Source organism: Pseudorca crassidens, chromosome Y (genome assembly GCF_039906515.1).
Source record: "Pseudorca crassidens isolate mPseCra1 chromosome Y, mPseCra1.hap1, whole genome shotgun sequence".
Lineage (NCBI taxonomy): Eukaryota > Metazoa > Chordata > Mammalia > Artiodactyla > Delphinidae > Pseudorca > Pseudorca crassidens.
In genome coordinates this window covers 5,071,816-5,087,535 of record NC_090318.1, presented here as the reverse complement: position 1 = coordinate 5,087,535, position 15,720 = coordinate 5,071,816, and the positions used below count along the sequence as shown (strand labels likewise).

Sequence of the window (15,720 nt, the reverse complement as noted above, 5' to 3'; positions counted from 1 at the left end):
CCCTCACCTGAATAAGGTGTCTTCACGGTCAGCCAGTGCCCCACAGAAGTGGTGCTGCCATAAGCTTCTAGATTCGTCTTTTGCAACAGGAAGGCGGGAAACAGGGACACGTCCAAAACCCGGAGCTTAGGTTTGCAAAGTGAGGGTGTACAGGGTTATGGGGATGAAAATTTGTGAGCCAGGTGTTGGCAGACACGAGCTCCTCCTAGGAGACACGGGTTTGCGTAGCGACTGAGAGCATGAGTCAGCACATGCGAAGAGGGTAGGCTGACTCCTTCTCTACCTCCTGTTTGGTCATGGACCATGTACCCCAAGCATCAGTCTGTCCATCTAAAAATTGGGGATGGCGTAATCCTGTACATATCAGGAGGGTTGTCATGGATCTCAGGGACACACAGATCCCATGGGAGGTGCCCAGTGATTGATTGTTGGCTATTACTAATTACTTTAGTAGCCGTAGTGATGATAGGAGACACTGTGTGTCATCTCATTGCCAGGAATGCTAACGAAACTTCGGTCCGTGCTTCTCTCCCTCGAGCAGGCATCAGGCTGTTGTGGAGAGCTTGTGCAAACACACATTGCTGGCGCCCCAGGCTCTGTGGTTCTGGAGCGGTTCCGAGAATGCATTTCCCACCAGCTCCCACGTGAGGCCCGTGCCGCTGGTCAGGGTCCCACACCTGGCAGAACCGCGGCTGAAGTCAGAGTGCCCGGCACCCGTGAGTTGTAGGAGCATGTGCCAGGCCAAGTTAAAGTTCGGAGCTCCTGGGATTTTCGTACGCAGACCGTGGTTTCAGCCCTGGATGGGCCCTAGGTGAGCTCGCTGACCTGGAAGAAGTCATGGAAACTCAGTATGCCTTGTTTAAAAGCTTAAAAATAGAAGTTAAAAAAAAAAGTTTAAAAAGAATCTCATATTTTTAAGCTGTCCTGATAGCATTTCTGTATCAGTAACATACTGTTAAATATCACAAAATAATTGGTAAACTGTAAAGTGAATTCCATGGATGAGTTTGGGAGATTTTTAACTTGAAAAGCCCGTAATCATCACTACCAAATTCTACACTTACTTCCCTGAACTTCTCCCCATTTTAGAAGGTATGTCTCCTAATCTTGCAGTTTGTCAGGGCTCAGTAAACGTCCTCTGTGCTTCTTGCCCCCCTGCCTCCGACTTTGCCCGCCCTACTCTTCTGTTTCTTGGGGCCCGTTCTGTATCCCCACCACTGCCTCTGGCTCCAGGGCCGGCCGTTGCCAATGCCTCGCCTTTCCTGTCACTTTCAGTGTCTCTGAGGGTGGGAGGAAGACCAGGGCCACAGGATGGGTGATCGAAAAGCAGAGACAGTGAACAAGGGAAAGCCTAGATGCAGGGGATACATCACCAGTTTCAGTGGTGGAATGGATAAAGAAAACAACTTTGGGGAACGAAGCGTAGCTGGGCATTTCTGTTACCTCGCCGCAGTCTGAGTAAAATATTGCAGAGAAGCTTGAGTTGTTGTTCTTTACCTTCTTTGTCTATGTTGTGCCTTCGCCGAAATACAAACAAGAACAAAAAACGAGGAGAGGAATTGTTTTTCCTGTGTTTTCCACGTGAAGTGCTTCAGTGTGATTATGGGGGTGGGTAGGTGGAAGGCCGTTTGTCCACACCCCTTGACTAACTGGGGACACCTGGAGTTGACCTGGCAGGTGTGCAGGGGCATCTGGGATTTGCCTGGAAGACTCATCATTGTTCGTACTTGGCATCCGGGGCGCTGGAACTGGTAGCTACTGCAGAGATCACGTTTTTCTTGACTGCTCGTCGTGTGGGACAGTGCCCGCCTGTCCTTCTCCAGTCCTTCCGTGTGTGAGGGAGTCCTGCCATCACTCTGCCTCAGTCTGCTCCAGCTGCCCTAACAAAAGTACACAGACTGGGTGGCTTACACAGCACACGTGTTTTTCTCACAGTTCTGGAGCTGGGGAAGTCCAAGACCAAGGTCAGGCGGATTTGGTGTCTGCGGAGGGTCCGATCTCTGTTCACAGTGCCTTCTGTGTCCTCACGTAACAGAAGGGGTTGGGGGACTCTCTCTCTGGGTCTCTTTTAGGAGGGTCCTAATCCTATTCAGGAGGGCTCCTCCCTCATGACCTCACCACCTCCCAAAGGCCTCACCTCCTAGCAGCGTCCATCACATGGGGAATTAGCATTTAACATAGGAATTCAGGGGACACGCACACTGTGTGTGAGCAGCTACCTCCCTTGCCTGTCGGTGCCCCTTGGCAGGCAGCATGATGAGCCTCTCGTCGGCCCTCTTAGGATGGTCTTCCCGGCCTGCATCCCTTGGGTAGAGTCAGGCCCTGACCTCCGACTGTGATGTATGGCCTTTTCATTTACTTCAGTAGTAAGGAGTGAGGTAGGAGTCTTTCCAGTTTTATTTTTCAGAGGCCATTGTTCGCATCCATCAAGATGGTGTCTCCTCAGGGAAAGCTCATTTTATACCTTAAATCCTGAGAAAGTCTTGCTCTCTTCCTAGGCCAAAGATAGGGGACAACGCTGCTAAGTCTTCCCTCCTTGGGCACAGACGTCACGCTTTCTAAAAGACAGCCTTCCTTTTGGTTGACTGAGAGCCGTCTCACGCACCCTGTCCTTTGTCCCCACGTCCTCATACTGATTGGCTGACCCCAGGAGTGTCTCTGTGTTCAGGAACAGTCTGGCCGCCTGGAATTCCAGGTACATCTTCATTTTCTTGTGCTGCAAACACTGGTTCTCCTTGTTCTGAGCAGACCTTGAGAAGTCTAGTCAGGACACTTTGATCACATTGGACTTCACGGGTAGTTTACTCTGCACAGATGGATCAGTTTTAGCATGTAATTCCCGCGATACCATGTGCACACTCAAGGTAAGGAATGTAAGGATACAGCTCCCACGAGTATCTTTGTGGCCCTCCGCGATCCCTCTCTGTTCATGCCCCTGCCATGGTAACTGTCAGTCTCCTGAAACTACAGATGAGTTTGCACTTCCTGGGATTTTATATGGAATCATACAGAATGTACTCCTTTTTTCATCTGGCTTCTTGCATTGAGCATCATGTTTTTGAACTCATTCATGGGATTGCATGTTATTTTTTTTTTTCCTTTTTATTGCTAGTGGTTGTATGATGGTTGTATACTTCGTAAGAAACTGCCAGACTGTTATCCAAAGTGGTTTTTATGTTGGGCTGTGTATTACTTTTATTGCTGCTGTAAAAAATTATCACAAACCCTGTGGCTTAAAACAACACAAAGTGATGTATCTTTTAGCTCTGGAGGCCAGAAATCCACAAGCAGTCTTGGATGGGGGAGAATCTAGGTGTTGACAGGGCTGCATTCCTTCTGGGCTAAAATCTAGGTGTTGACAGGGCTGCATTCCTTCTGGAGGCTCTAGAGGAGTGTTTTCTTGTCTTTCCGGCTTCTGCAGGTCACCCACCTTCCTATTCTTGTGACCCTGCATTGCCTGACCTCTGCTTCTGCCCTCAACATCTCCTCTGACTCTGACCCTCCTGCCTGCCTCTCGGAAGGATCCTTTTGATCCTGGAGACTCATCTCCCCACTTCAGGACTCTTGCTTAAACACACCTGCGAGGTCCATTTTGCCATGAAGCCTACTCAGAGGTTCTGGAGATCAGGGCACGTGCATCTTTGCGGGGCTGCTATTCTTTCTACTGCAGGTTGTTTGTGTCACCACTAAGCTGTAAAGTGTGGCTCCTTATAGATTCTGCATGTAAGTTGTGTGTGTGTGTGTGTGTGTGTATTTTCTCTCACTTTGTGGCCTGCCTTTTCTTCCTGGGGTCCTTTAATTTTGACGAAAGCCCCTTTATCCATGTGTTCTTCTAGGGTTCTTACTGTGTGTTCTGTGTATGAAGCCTTCGTAGAACCCATGGTTCCAAAGATGGTCTCCTGTATTTTCTTCCAGAAATTTTGTAGCTTTGGGTTTACATTTAGGTTTATGAGTCTAAGGGTCAGTGCTCATTTTTTTTCCTCCAGTACAGATATGTTTCCATAGAGATAACATATGATCCAGCAACATTTTTTGAACCAGTTCATTTTTAAAATGATTTCCTTAAACTTTATTATGGATTACCAGAAAAAAAAAATTCTTGACTAATACCCATACCTATTAAAGGGAATAGTTGACCCCACCAGTGAATCATGCTGAATACTAATCAAGATTTTTACTTTACAAGTGATCACCCAGTTAAATTATTATTACCGATCTTCATTTTAAGGAGTTATTATTTCTTCTTTACAGTTGAAAACTGATAGCTTCCAGCTACAGGAAACAGTACATCAGACCCTTAAATACTTTTCCTCTAAGCCTGCTAGAGCAAGCAGGCTGCTAATTTGAAGCACATATTACCAGGACTGGTAATTTCATGCTTGTTAATTACTGATTTCCGTCTTGTACATTCCTAAACAGGAGGCCCTGTTCCCTCTTACATGCAAGCTCATTTGTAAAGGTTAAGCCACACAGACTAGGAAAGCCTCTCCTGTGTGTATAAACAACACGCAGTGTTGGTGGCCCCTGGAGAGCGCACCCGAGTGCCCTCAGCGCCTGGAGACTTGCAGTGTTTGCTAGAGGCGGCATCTGTGTTCTCCTCGTCCTGTTTTCTTTCTCCTCCCCAGAATGCCAGGCCTCTGCGTTCGGTGTCTAACGTAGCCTCTGCCTGGCATTCCGTTTTCAGGTCTGAGAGGACATTCCTGGACGTCCAGGTCCTTGTGGTTAGCAGAGGGCCACATATCAGTAGTTCTGAGCTGAGAGAAATACTCTGATTTACATACTGCCTTTTCTCTACCACTCTTTCTGCAAAGCTTCCCTTTACCTTTGCAGGTATTTGGGTGTTCCTTTTTTTTTTTTCCCCCAAGCAAACTTTAATAAGCTTTTCAGTCTCAATCACTGAGTTCTGTATTTAACTTGGCAAGGATGCTTCTGTCTCACTTAACCACGTTTTTTCAGTGCCTCTCACAGAGAATGTGCCCGATGCACCTGTGTGAAGAGGAATGCTTCACCCAGGGGAGAGGTGAACGGAGCTAGGGAGGGAGTGGGGTCCTACCTCCAGCCTGGAACATGCTGAGGGTGGGTTTGTGGAGGGTCAGGTGGCCAGGAGGAGACATAGGGCCATCCATGCAGGGCCCGTGGGTCCAGCGTGTGGCCCAGGGTCTTTGACCGGCTCAGTGCCTGTCTCCCCTAATGGGACTGGAATGTTTGGGGCATCTCGCACAGTCTCCATAGCTGCTCTGCTCACCCGGTGGCTTTCCACAGTGGCGTCCTGTCCTGGAGACGGAGCCGTCTGACCCCTGCGGGTGGGACCCTTGTCCTTCTCGGGCCGGCGCAGCCTGCTGGGTGGCTGTCTTGACTCGGAGGACAGTGGCCTCTGGACCTTGGACTCCCAAGAGTGAGAAAGCAAGCAGCTGGCAGACGCCTTACGCTCGAGAGACGGGACGTGCCAGCCGTGCACCGACCCACAGCCTCCTGAGCGTCCGGACCACGGACCCTGCAGCGATCAGTGCTCTGTGCCTGCAGCTTCCCACGTGGGATGGGCCAGGGAAAGCTGGATAGATACGCCCCCAAACCAGCTATGCCACATGCCCCGCTTATGGTAGCCACCTCCTGGGTCCCCGCCCTGCAGCCTCCACCAGGCGGTCCCTGCAGCCGGCTCCCTTCCCGGGAGGGCTGTCCACTACCCTGCCGGCCCCTTTCCCGGGAGGGCTGTCCACTACCCTGCCGGCCCCCTTCCCGGGAGGGCTGCCCACTACCCTGCCGGCCCCCTTCCCGGGAGGGCTGTACACTACCCTGCCGGCCCCCTTCCCGGGAGGGCTGTCCACTACCCTGCCGGCCCCCTTCCCGGGAGGGCTGTCCACTACCCTGCCGGCCTTTCTGCCGCTGCTCAGCCAAGCGCTGGCCGAGTCCTCCCGCGGAGAGCTAGGCTTAGGCGCCTCCGCTAGCGCTCACCACCGGCGGGTCCTTCTTGGCTCCCGGAAGGGCCTTTTGTCCTGTAGGGCCTCCTGCCTCAGGCTGTGTCCCTGCCAGCCCCTCTCAGAACCTGGTACGTCCACACCTTCTTCTGCCTTCCTCCGGATCCACCGGTGCCCTTCCGCCGCACCTGGGGTGACCGGCACTTTTAGCAGGTACCTTCTTCCGCCTTGGCCTTGCTCGTCACAGCGGCCGGTGAGGCTGGTAGACGCCCTGGCCAGCTGGCCCGGCAGGTGTACGGCAGAGGCAACTCGGAACCAAGTGTGGCGCCGATAGAGGCTCTGGGCTTCGTGCCGTGTGCTGGGAGCATGGAGAACAGCAGCAGACAGCTGTTGCAGAAACACTTTTCGCCATGAGTGTGCTAGAAATTATTAAGCAAGCTGGGGAGCCCTGAGAAGTCAAGAAGAGCCCTGGGCAGCCCCTGACAGCAGAGCCCGCCGGGTCGGATGGCTCATCTCCTGTCTTCCTGAGAAGAACCAGCCACGTCTGCAGGCTCTCGTCATCTAGAGCCTAGGCCGTAGGATGGCTGTGCCGCTTGACCGAAGAGTCCGTTTTTGGGAACGGACGCTTATTTTCCAGTGAGGTCCTTCATCACTGGAGGAAATCAAGGACCCCCTGCTAGAAAGCGCAGAGAGCAAGTGTGTCGGTCTCAGTAGTTCTCAAACTGAGGGCCCCGGCAACAGCTGTTGCTTCCTGTTCTGTGGTCCCAGGGCTAGACATCCTTCTTCTTCTCGATTTCCACTTAGGAGAGAGATGAACCAGTTCACTAATCCTTTCAGTATAGTATGTTCCATCAAGTTGTCTGTAGTTTACTGCAAGCTACATGTTTCTTCAAAAGAAAAAAAAAGTTTATGCATGGGATGCAATACAGAGGAAAGTGTAAATAGATTATTTTTTCTTTAATTTCTGCTAATAGATCTATGTGTGTAATCGTTAAAATCAAGCTTTTCTTGGTTAAACTTGATCTGGTTTTAAAATCGCTGACTGCAGAGCACTGGGCTTTGGTAAAAACAGGTCAGGTCAGTGGTTCTCCCCTGTGTTAGGCACGCACACCCTGGTTTCCTGCTGGTGGGAGGGGGGGTTGATAAAACACACAGCAGATCTGGGGTCACAGCGTGGGGCCTCACCCAGTTTCTCCTCAGTAGGTCTGGGCTGAGGCCCAAGCATTTGCATTCCTGACTCTCCTGGTCCAGGGACCACACTTTGAGGACCAGTGGATTAGGGAAACGAGTGGTAGGTGAACAAAAGAAGTGCATGTTTTCAAGGAGTGTATTCAGTGATTGATTACCTACTGTGTACTAACTACCATGGTGGCTTAGAAGAGTGGCACCACCACTTTGATCAGAATGTACCGTGCGCTGCCTTTTTATCGTTAAAGCCGTTTCACATGTAAACTATGTAGCTTTCACCACACTGAAGAAGACTGCTCCATTTCTGGGTGAGAGGAAGCATGGAGCCGGCTACATCAGTCTGCTTCCCCTTCTACAACTCCCTGTTTGCCAGACTGTGACAGTTTGATTTTAGCCCGAGATGGGCCCTTCTGCCTTTCCACGTGGAAAGTTATCTTGTATCGTTAAGGAACTATCTGTAGCACAAAACAGTGTCTTTAGGTCACCTTCGCCCTCCTTTTTTTTTTTCTTAGTAATTGGAAAGTAAGACTATTCTCAAGATATATTAAGTTCTGAGAAGCATTATCTCACTTTGTTCAAGGTGTACAGGATATGGAAGGTGTAAGTTGACTGGAGAGCGGTAATCAATGTGGGTCCACAGTCCATTTCCAAAACTGGAGGAGCCAGTTGTATTTTGATTTTTAAATTATTATTTTAAAGTGGAATGCATTGATTCCATGATATGTATGCTCTGTGGGGGGGCAGCGGCGGTGGCCTGGGGCAGCATCCGTAATCCAAAGCCTGTTGGTGTTTGTACAGGGAAGCGCAAGAAGGTTCACGCTAAGTGTCCCAAATATTAAACCTTAAAACTGACTCTGTTTTTGCTAAATGAGAGCTTTTCCGTTTCCGGAAGTTTATGGATCATGGGGCTGGGGACACGGCGTCAGTGTGCCTGTCCTAGGCCGGGCGGTCAGTTAACAAGTATTTGTGAAGCTAGGGAATGTGTAACACTGTGGGAGGGAATCCCAAATGGTTACCACTTCCTTTTAAAGTAAAGCACCCGGAATGAGGCCCTGTGACTTGTCAGATGCAGCAGCCCTTGCCGTTTTGGGAGCTGTGGTGTGCAGGCAGGGAAAGCAGAGCTCGTCGTCTCCTCTGAGCTCACAGATGCTCCCTGACCGCCTTCCGCGGAGCCGCTGCAGGGCACGTGTGCCCCAGACGGCCCTAGAGGCGGGGAGGCAGGGCCGGGCGCCGTGCTCACAGCTGCGCGCCGGTTACCCGCTCAGCTGACGCAGGCGCCTAGCAGGTGTGTGCCCGTGGGAAGACCCCCCAGGGTGCAGACGGGTAAGCTAAGGCCCAGTGGGGTGCTGAGCACATGTCCTGAGTTCCCAGCGGCTGGCCAGCTGCGGGGCAGGGCCTCCAACCCAGGCCAGCCGGGCTTCCGAGCGCGGGGCCGGCTCCCAGCCCAGAGTCCTCCGACACGCCTGGGCCTGCAGGCGGCCGCTGCTCCCCACGGTGCCCCCGGCAGAAGCCGCAGGTCACCGGGGCGAAGCAGCTCCTCCTGGGACGTCCAGCCAGAGCGTGGCCAGGCTGGGGATTCGCTGCTCCTCTCGGATCAGGACGCCCTTGCTTTGTGTCCATGTGGTACAGAAGTGGAGATGGGGTGGGCAGAGAAACCAAGCCAACTCTTACCCTACATGCTTCTTACTCTCGGGTTGATTGAGGGGTTTTGCTGTTAGATAATGCAGATCATGCCTTTAGAACTGGATTAGGTGCAGCTTCGTGCAAGAGAGAAGTGGGGAAATACGCTCACCCCTTCCGTCTTCATAAGCTGAAACACAAACGGATACCGTCCTGAGTCTGGGGTGGACTCAGCCAGCATTTAAATACGTTCTCGATGATAAAAGCTGTTGCTAAGCATAGTACAACGACAGAAGCTCAGCCTCAGACGAAACAGAGAGGCCTTCCAGGTGTGGTGATGCCTTTTATAGTAACAGTTCAGTGACCCTAAACGTCAGTGCCTTCTGTTTTCCCACCTGGGGACCCAGCCCGCAGCTCGGATGAAAATACCAACCTCTGGGCTGAGTCTGTCCGCTCACCTCCCGCACTGCCCCCCGCCCAATCCGATGCCCTCGTGTCACTGCCTGCCTGATCCCTTCATCTGTACCTGCTGGGACTGCTGCCTGGATCCTATCCCCCCCACCGCCCAGGGCTGAGGTTCTCGTGTACCTGCAGTATGTTCCTAACACACCTGAGTAAGGGAGCAGCTTGTGTGCACGTAGCCTGTGGAAAACCACGTGAGTTTCCTGTGAAAAATAACCCAGAAGCATGGCGCAGAGCACAGCTACTTTATGCAGCTTCATTTTAGTTTAGCTTCTGGAGAACCTTTTCCTTTCAAAACGCTGTCCCTTTCATTGATCGTACGCTGTCGTCAGCGGGCGTCCTCATTGCCGGGTCTGAGGAGCTTGGCGATGCATTCAGATCCTCGCTTATTCCACCGAGGGTTTGGGGGGATTTTATCTGAATTGTGAAGAAAAGTGGCTGTCGGCACAGTCTCCTGCAGATTTATAATCCCACCGTTCTGTGCCTTTTAGGTTAAAAGCTTCAGCTTTAAATAAACGCTGCTTGAAGCGTTTTTAAAGAATACAGCTGTTTTCTGTCTTCAGAATTAGTCTTTTTTCATGCTCCTTTCTCCTTCCCCGTCCACTTGCTTCCCCACGAGTCCCTCATGTTAAGTCCCCACCCGGCCTCTGCTGCTTTTCCTGGCACTCCCTAGCCTTCGCAAACCCATCAGTGGTTTCTCACTCGCTGGGTGCCGGCGATGTCTTTTTGTCAGTCTTTCTCTCTCTCTCAACCGCTAGAAGAAAAGTGCTCACGTGTAGACGGTAAAATGTACAGCCTCCCTGCCAGTGCATCCATCCCCCCCCCGCCCCGACCCCGAGAGCCCTCCCTCTGTGTCCGCTCACAGGCGAGAAGGATGTAAAAGAGCGTGTGACAGGCAGCCCTCCTCAGCGTCCGGCGGAGGGTGCACCAGCCCTTCCCTCTTTGCTGGGACTTCTTCAGGGAGATTAAGTGCAGCGTGGTTCTAGAAAAACTAGAACCACTCAGGCTATTATGCAGACGCTGGCTGCTTCTACCAAGGATCCCGGGAAGACTTTTCCTCAAGTCCCACCTTCTTTTGTACCAAAAAAAGAAAAGGAAACAAAAGCTGGAATGTATTACCCAGCCCAGGGGTCATGCCCAAGCACAGTCTGGCGAGTATGTCTGAGGGTGGATATCTGAGATCTTTTTGTTGTGTGTCTTATACCGTCCCGCCAGAATCCAGCCCGTGGTAGAACGGTGAGGACCCAAAGAGTTAAAGCGCTGAGCCTACTTGATACGCAGCTGTAGATGATTTTGCCTTGAAAAGCAGAGGAGAAAGAAAAGCTCTTTCTGTTGCTGGTCATCGTCAAGGCTGAAGCATGCCACCGTGGGGCTGAGGGTCCAGGGCTTGTCCAGGGAAGCAGCCTACAGGGAGGCCCTAGCACGACACATTTAGCTGGTGGGGAGGGGAAGGGCAGGTCAGCTGCCGGGAGAAGCAGCCACGGGGTGGGTGGCGGCCTCCTGGGAATGATCCCTTCACCACAGAGCGTCAGCATCCAGGTACATTGCAGGAAACGCCGCCGCTGTTGCAGGAAGGCTTGGTGGGCAAAGCCCCCCGCCCCCCATGCCTGATGACACAAGTGCCGTGAGGGATCTGGTCCCGTGAGAGGAAACGAGAAGCACAGGAGTTGTGTGTTCCTACTCAGAGCCGCGCACAAAGTTTCTGTCCTTGCGTAGGCACTTCACTGCTCCGCCCGCGGCCAGGCGCTCCTGTGCTCCTGCCGGTGGGAGTAGTTCCTCGGGGCACATCCCTAACAGCAGAGGGCTCACACACAGACCCTTGCGTGCTGCCGTCACGGTGCACGCTTGGGAGGACCAGCTCAGGGCGTCAAGCGCGTGCTCAGGCCCAGATGCGTGCGTGCGCGTAGACAAGGCAGTTTCACCGTACTACAGACTTCCTTTCTGGGCCAGCCTGTAACGTTCCCAAGCAGCAGAGAGCAGGCTGCCCAGGGCATCGTCTGGTCCCCATGGCCTGAGAACGTTTCCCTCACGTCCATAGGTCTCCCCGAGAGAGCTTTCTACCCTGAACTTGACCTGCACTGTGAACACACGTGCTTCTCTGATGTAGACTTGGCATTACCACCGCATGCACCCTAAAAGCCTCTGTGTCTTCGTCTCACTGTGTCTGCAGATACTGAACGGCTGTACTCAGTGGTGTTTGAGGCAGTCTGCGGTCGCTATGGGAAGAAATACAGCTGGGATGTGAAGTCCCTTGTTATGGGTAAGACAGCGTTGGAGGCGGCCCAGATCATCGTAGACACCCTGCAGCTCCCGACGTCCAAGGAGGAGCTGGTGGAAGCCAGCCAGGCGAAGCTGAAGGAGGTGTTCCCCACCGCCGCGCTCATGCCAGGTGCCGCCCTCTGCCATCCTGTCTCTCACCTTAGTAGTGACTCTCACAGACTCATGCGGGGCATGCTAGGGTTGTCCTTTGGTCTTGATAACTTCTTGGAAAATTCTCTTCCTTGTGAGGCTCAGAGGGGCTCGAGAGAGTTTGGTGGATGCTGTTGTGTGCTGCGATTCAATCTTGTCTTTTTAAAGGCTTCTTAAAAGAATATGCGTTCCTTTCACTGACTCCTGAGGTCCAAAAACATTTGCATTGTGTTTGCATGGGTATTATGTAAAGATTACATTCCTGACAGAAGGCTTTTCCTTTTCACAATCAGATAACACCGACTAAGGTTTCAGCAGCTATGCAAACTTTAACATGTTGATGATAAGCAAGAACCTAAATCTCCCCAAAGAAGTTTAATTTTTTTTTTTTTAAGGTAAAGGCATAATTCTGTTCTGACATGTCTGTTTGTATGGCCTTTATCGCTCTCTTGACTTGTTTTTCTTTGAAAGGGAAGATGATTTTTCTCCCTTGGGGCATGTTAACTGAAGGTTGATCACAACGGAATTGCCTGCTGGTTCTTACTACAAGTGAGAAGGTCAAGAATGTTCTAGATTACAGGGACAAAAAATGCTTAAAAATGAAGTATTATTTTAAGATTTTTCTAGGAGAAAAGGTGAAAACTCCGTCTTTAGAATTCCTGGTGCTAAGGGAGAAAAAGTTTACAGTTATAGCAGTAATTTTGGATTCAAAATTGTATTCATATGAGTCATCATCATTTTTGAAACGTGTGTTGTTATCTATATTTGTACACATATCCAGAGGGGCAGATTGAGTATTCCCGGGAACCAGAGAATTTTCTGTCAAAGGGCCCTGCTAATACCGCTGCCTGTGTCACACAGAAACCATGTGGACTGTTCTTGGATTACACACACACTAACTCCTCACGCACGGGTACAAGCACCGCGATTCACACTCCCTTCATCAGCTGCCTCTGGGCTGTTTGCACACCCAGTAATCCTGACAAACTTTAGTGATGGAAACACATCCGTATGTCACAAGAAACAGCTTAAAATTTACCATCTTATCCATGTTTAGTGTACAGTTCGGTAGTGTTAAGAATGTTGAAGTTGTTGTGTAACCGTCACCACTCCATCTCTCAAACTTTTTACATTGCAAGGCTGAAACTCTGTCCCCATTAAACCCTACCTCCCATTCCTCCCCCTCTCCGGCCCCCGGCGCCCACCCTTCTTCTTTCTGTCTCTGTGAATTTGAACTGCTCTAGGTGCCTCATACAGTATTTGTCCTTTTGTGACTAGCTTTTTAAATTTAGCATAATATCCTCAAGGTTCATCCATGTTGTAGCATGTGATTTTCTCCCTTTGAAGACTGAATCATATTCCACTGTACGGACCACATTTTGTTTATCTCTTCATCTGTCTATAGATAACTCTGTTGCTTCCACCTCTTGGCTGTTGTGAAAACCACTGCTGTGAGCATGTATATACAAATATTTCTTCAAGACCTTGCTTTCCTTTCTTTTGGGTATGGTCGCAGAAGTGCGATTATTGGATTATAAGGTAATTCTGTTTTTAGTCTTTTGAAGCTCCACCATAACTGTCTTCTATACTGGCTGTACCATTTTATTCTTCCTCCAACGGCCCACAAGGGTTCCAGTTTCTCCACATTTTCACCAACACTTGTCATTTTTTGTCTTTTTGATAGTAGCTGTCCTATTGTGTGTGTAGTGATTCTCTCTTGATTTTGCCTTTCTTTAATGATTAATGACGCGAGGCATTGTTCTATATGTTGTTAGCCGTTTGCATGTCTTCTTTGGAGAAATGTCTATTCAAGTCCTTTGCCCATTTTTTTTTTTTTTTTTTGTGGTACGCGAGCCTCTCACTGTTGTGGCCTCTCCCGTTGTGGAGCACAGGCTCCGGACGCGCAGGCTCAGCGGCCATGGCTCACGGGCCCAGCTGCTCCGCGGCATGTGGGATCCTCCCGGACCGGGGCACGAACCTGCGTCCCCTGCATCGGCAGGCGGACTCCCAACCAACTGTGCCACCAGGGAAGCCCCCTTTGCCCATTTTTTAATAGAGTTATTTGTTTTTTTCTTGTTGAGTTCTAGGAATTCTTCATAAATTCTGGATATAAACCACTTATCAGATACATGATTTGCAGATATTTTCTCCCATTTCATAGGTTGCCTTTTCACTCTGTTGACTGTGTCCTTTGATACACAGAACTTTTTAAGGTTGATGTACTCCCATTTGGCTGTTTCTGCTCTTGCCTGTGCCTTTAGTGTCATATCGAAGATATTAAAAAAATCCCGTGTCGGGCTTCCCTGGTGGTGCAGTGGTTGAGAGTCTGCCTCCCGATCCAGGGGACGCACGTTCATGCCCTGGTCCGGGAGGATCCCACATGCCGCGGAGCGGCTGGGCCCGTGAGCCATGGCCACTGAGCATGCGCGTCCGGAGCCTGTGCTCCGCTACGGGAGAGGCCACAACAGTGAGAGGCCTGCATACTGCCAAAAAAAAAAAAAATCCTGTGTCATAATGCTTTTTCCCCATGTTTTCTTTCAGGAATTTTATAGTTTTAGCTCTTACCTTTAGGTTTTTAATCCATTTTGAGTTAATTTTTGTGTATGCTATAAAGTAAGAGTGCAGCTTTGTTCCTTGCACGTGGATATCCACTTTCCCCAACACAAGTTTGTTGAAGAGACCGTCCTTTCCCCATTTTTGAGTGGTCTTGGTAGTCTTGTTGAAGCTCATTTGGCCATATGTGTGAGGAGTTCTTTCTGGGCTCTCTATTCTATCCCATTGGTCTATGTGTCTGTGTTTGTGCTAGCACCACACTGTTTTGATTACTGTACCTTTGTAATGTGTTGTGAAATCAGGTAGTGTGAGATTGTCCAACTTTGTTCTTGTTTTCCAAGATTGTTATGGCGCTTCAGGTTCCATTGAGAGTCCATATAAATGTTAGGATGGATTTCTGTATTTCTACAAAAATTGCTTTTGGAGTTTTGATATGGATGGCTCTGAATCTGTAGATCACTTTGGGAAGTATGGACATTATAACAGTATCAGATCTTCCAGTCCATGAACATGGGATGTCTTTCCATTTATGTGTGTCTTATTTATTTGTTTCTTCCAGCAGTGTTTTGTCGTTTCAGTGTACAAGTCTTTCACCTTCTTGGTTAACTTTTATTTCTCTTTGATGCTATTGTAAATGGAAGCGTTTAAATTTTCTTTTCAGGCTGTTCATTGTTAGTGTATAGAAATGCAACTGATTTTTGCATGTTGATTTTTGTATCCTGCAACGTTGCTGAATTTGTTTATTAGTTCTAACAGTTTTGAGTATGTGTGTGGAATCTTTTCTACGTATAAGAGCATGTCATGTGTGAACAGATAACTTCACTTCTTCCTTTCCAACGTGGATGCCTTTTATTTCTTGCCTGATTTCCTCTGGCTAGGACTTGCAGTGCTGTGTTGAATAAAAGTGACAAGAGAAAGCATGTTTTTCATGTTCCTGATCCCAGATGAAAAGATTTCAGCCTTTTCACATCGAGTAATGATGTTGCTGTGGGCTTTTCATATATGGCCTTTATTATGTTGAGGTAGTTTTCTTTTATTCTTAGTTTAAGTGTTTATATCATGAAAGGGTGCTGAGTTTTGTCAAATGCTCTCTCTGCATCAGTTGAGATGACCATGTGGTTTTTGTCCTTCATTTTGTTAATATGGTACGTCACATTGATTTTCGTATGTTGAACCATCCTTGTGTTCCCCCTTGGTCATCACGTATAATCCTTTTAATGTGCTATTTAAATAAGTTTGCTAGTATTTTGCTGAGTATATTTGTATCAATTTCTTATAGTTTCTTTGTTTGGCTTTGGTACTAAGGTAATGCTGGCCTCATAGAATGAGCTTGGGAGTATATCGTCTTCTTTAATTGTGGAGAAGAGTTTGAGGAGTATTGGTATTAATTCTTTAAAATTTGGTAGAATTCTCCAGTGAATCCATTTGGTCCTCTTTTCTTTGTTGGGGGGTTTCTCATTACTGAATTAATCTCCTTAATAGTTAGAGGTTTGAACAGACTTTCTCTTTCTTTTTGCTTTGATCTTGATAGGTTGTATATCTTTATCTATTTCTTCTAGGTTATCCAGTGTTT

At 49.3% G+C, this 15,720-nt stretch overlaps 1 protein-coding gene across 2 annotated transcripts in view; it reads left to right on the top strand.

Annotated features, from left to right (window-relative positions):
• The window catches only part of LOC137217867 (pseudouridine-5'-phosphatase-like), a 129,252-nt gene that overhangs the window by 22,005 nt on the left and 91,527 nt on the right, over nucleotides 1-15,720 (top strand). For both annotated transcript variants that reach the window (XM_067724865.1, XM_067724864.1), the window contains exon 2: nucleotides 11,356-11,574. In XM_067724865.1, the coding sequence (XP_067580966.1) occupies nucleotides 11,356-11,574 (219 nt within the window). The remainder of the gene's footprint in view (nucleotides 1-11,355; nucleotides 11,575-15,720) is intronic.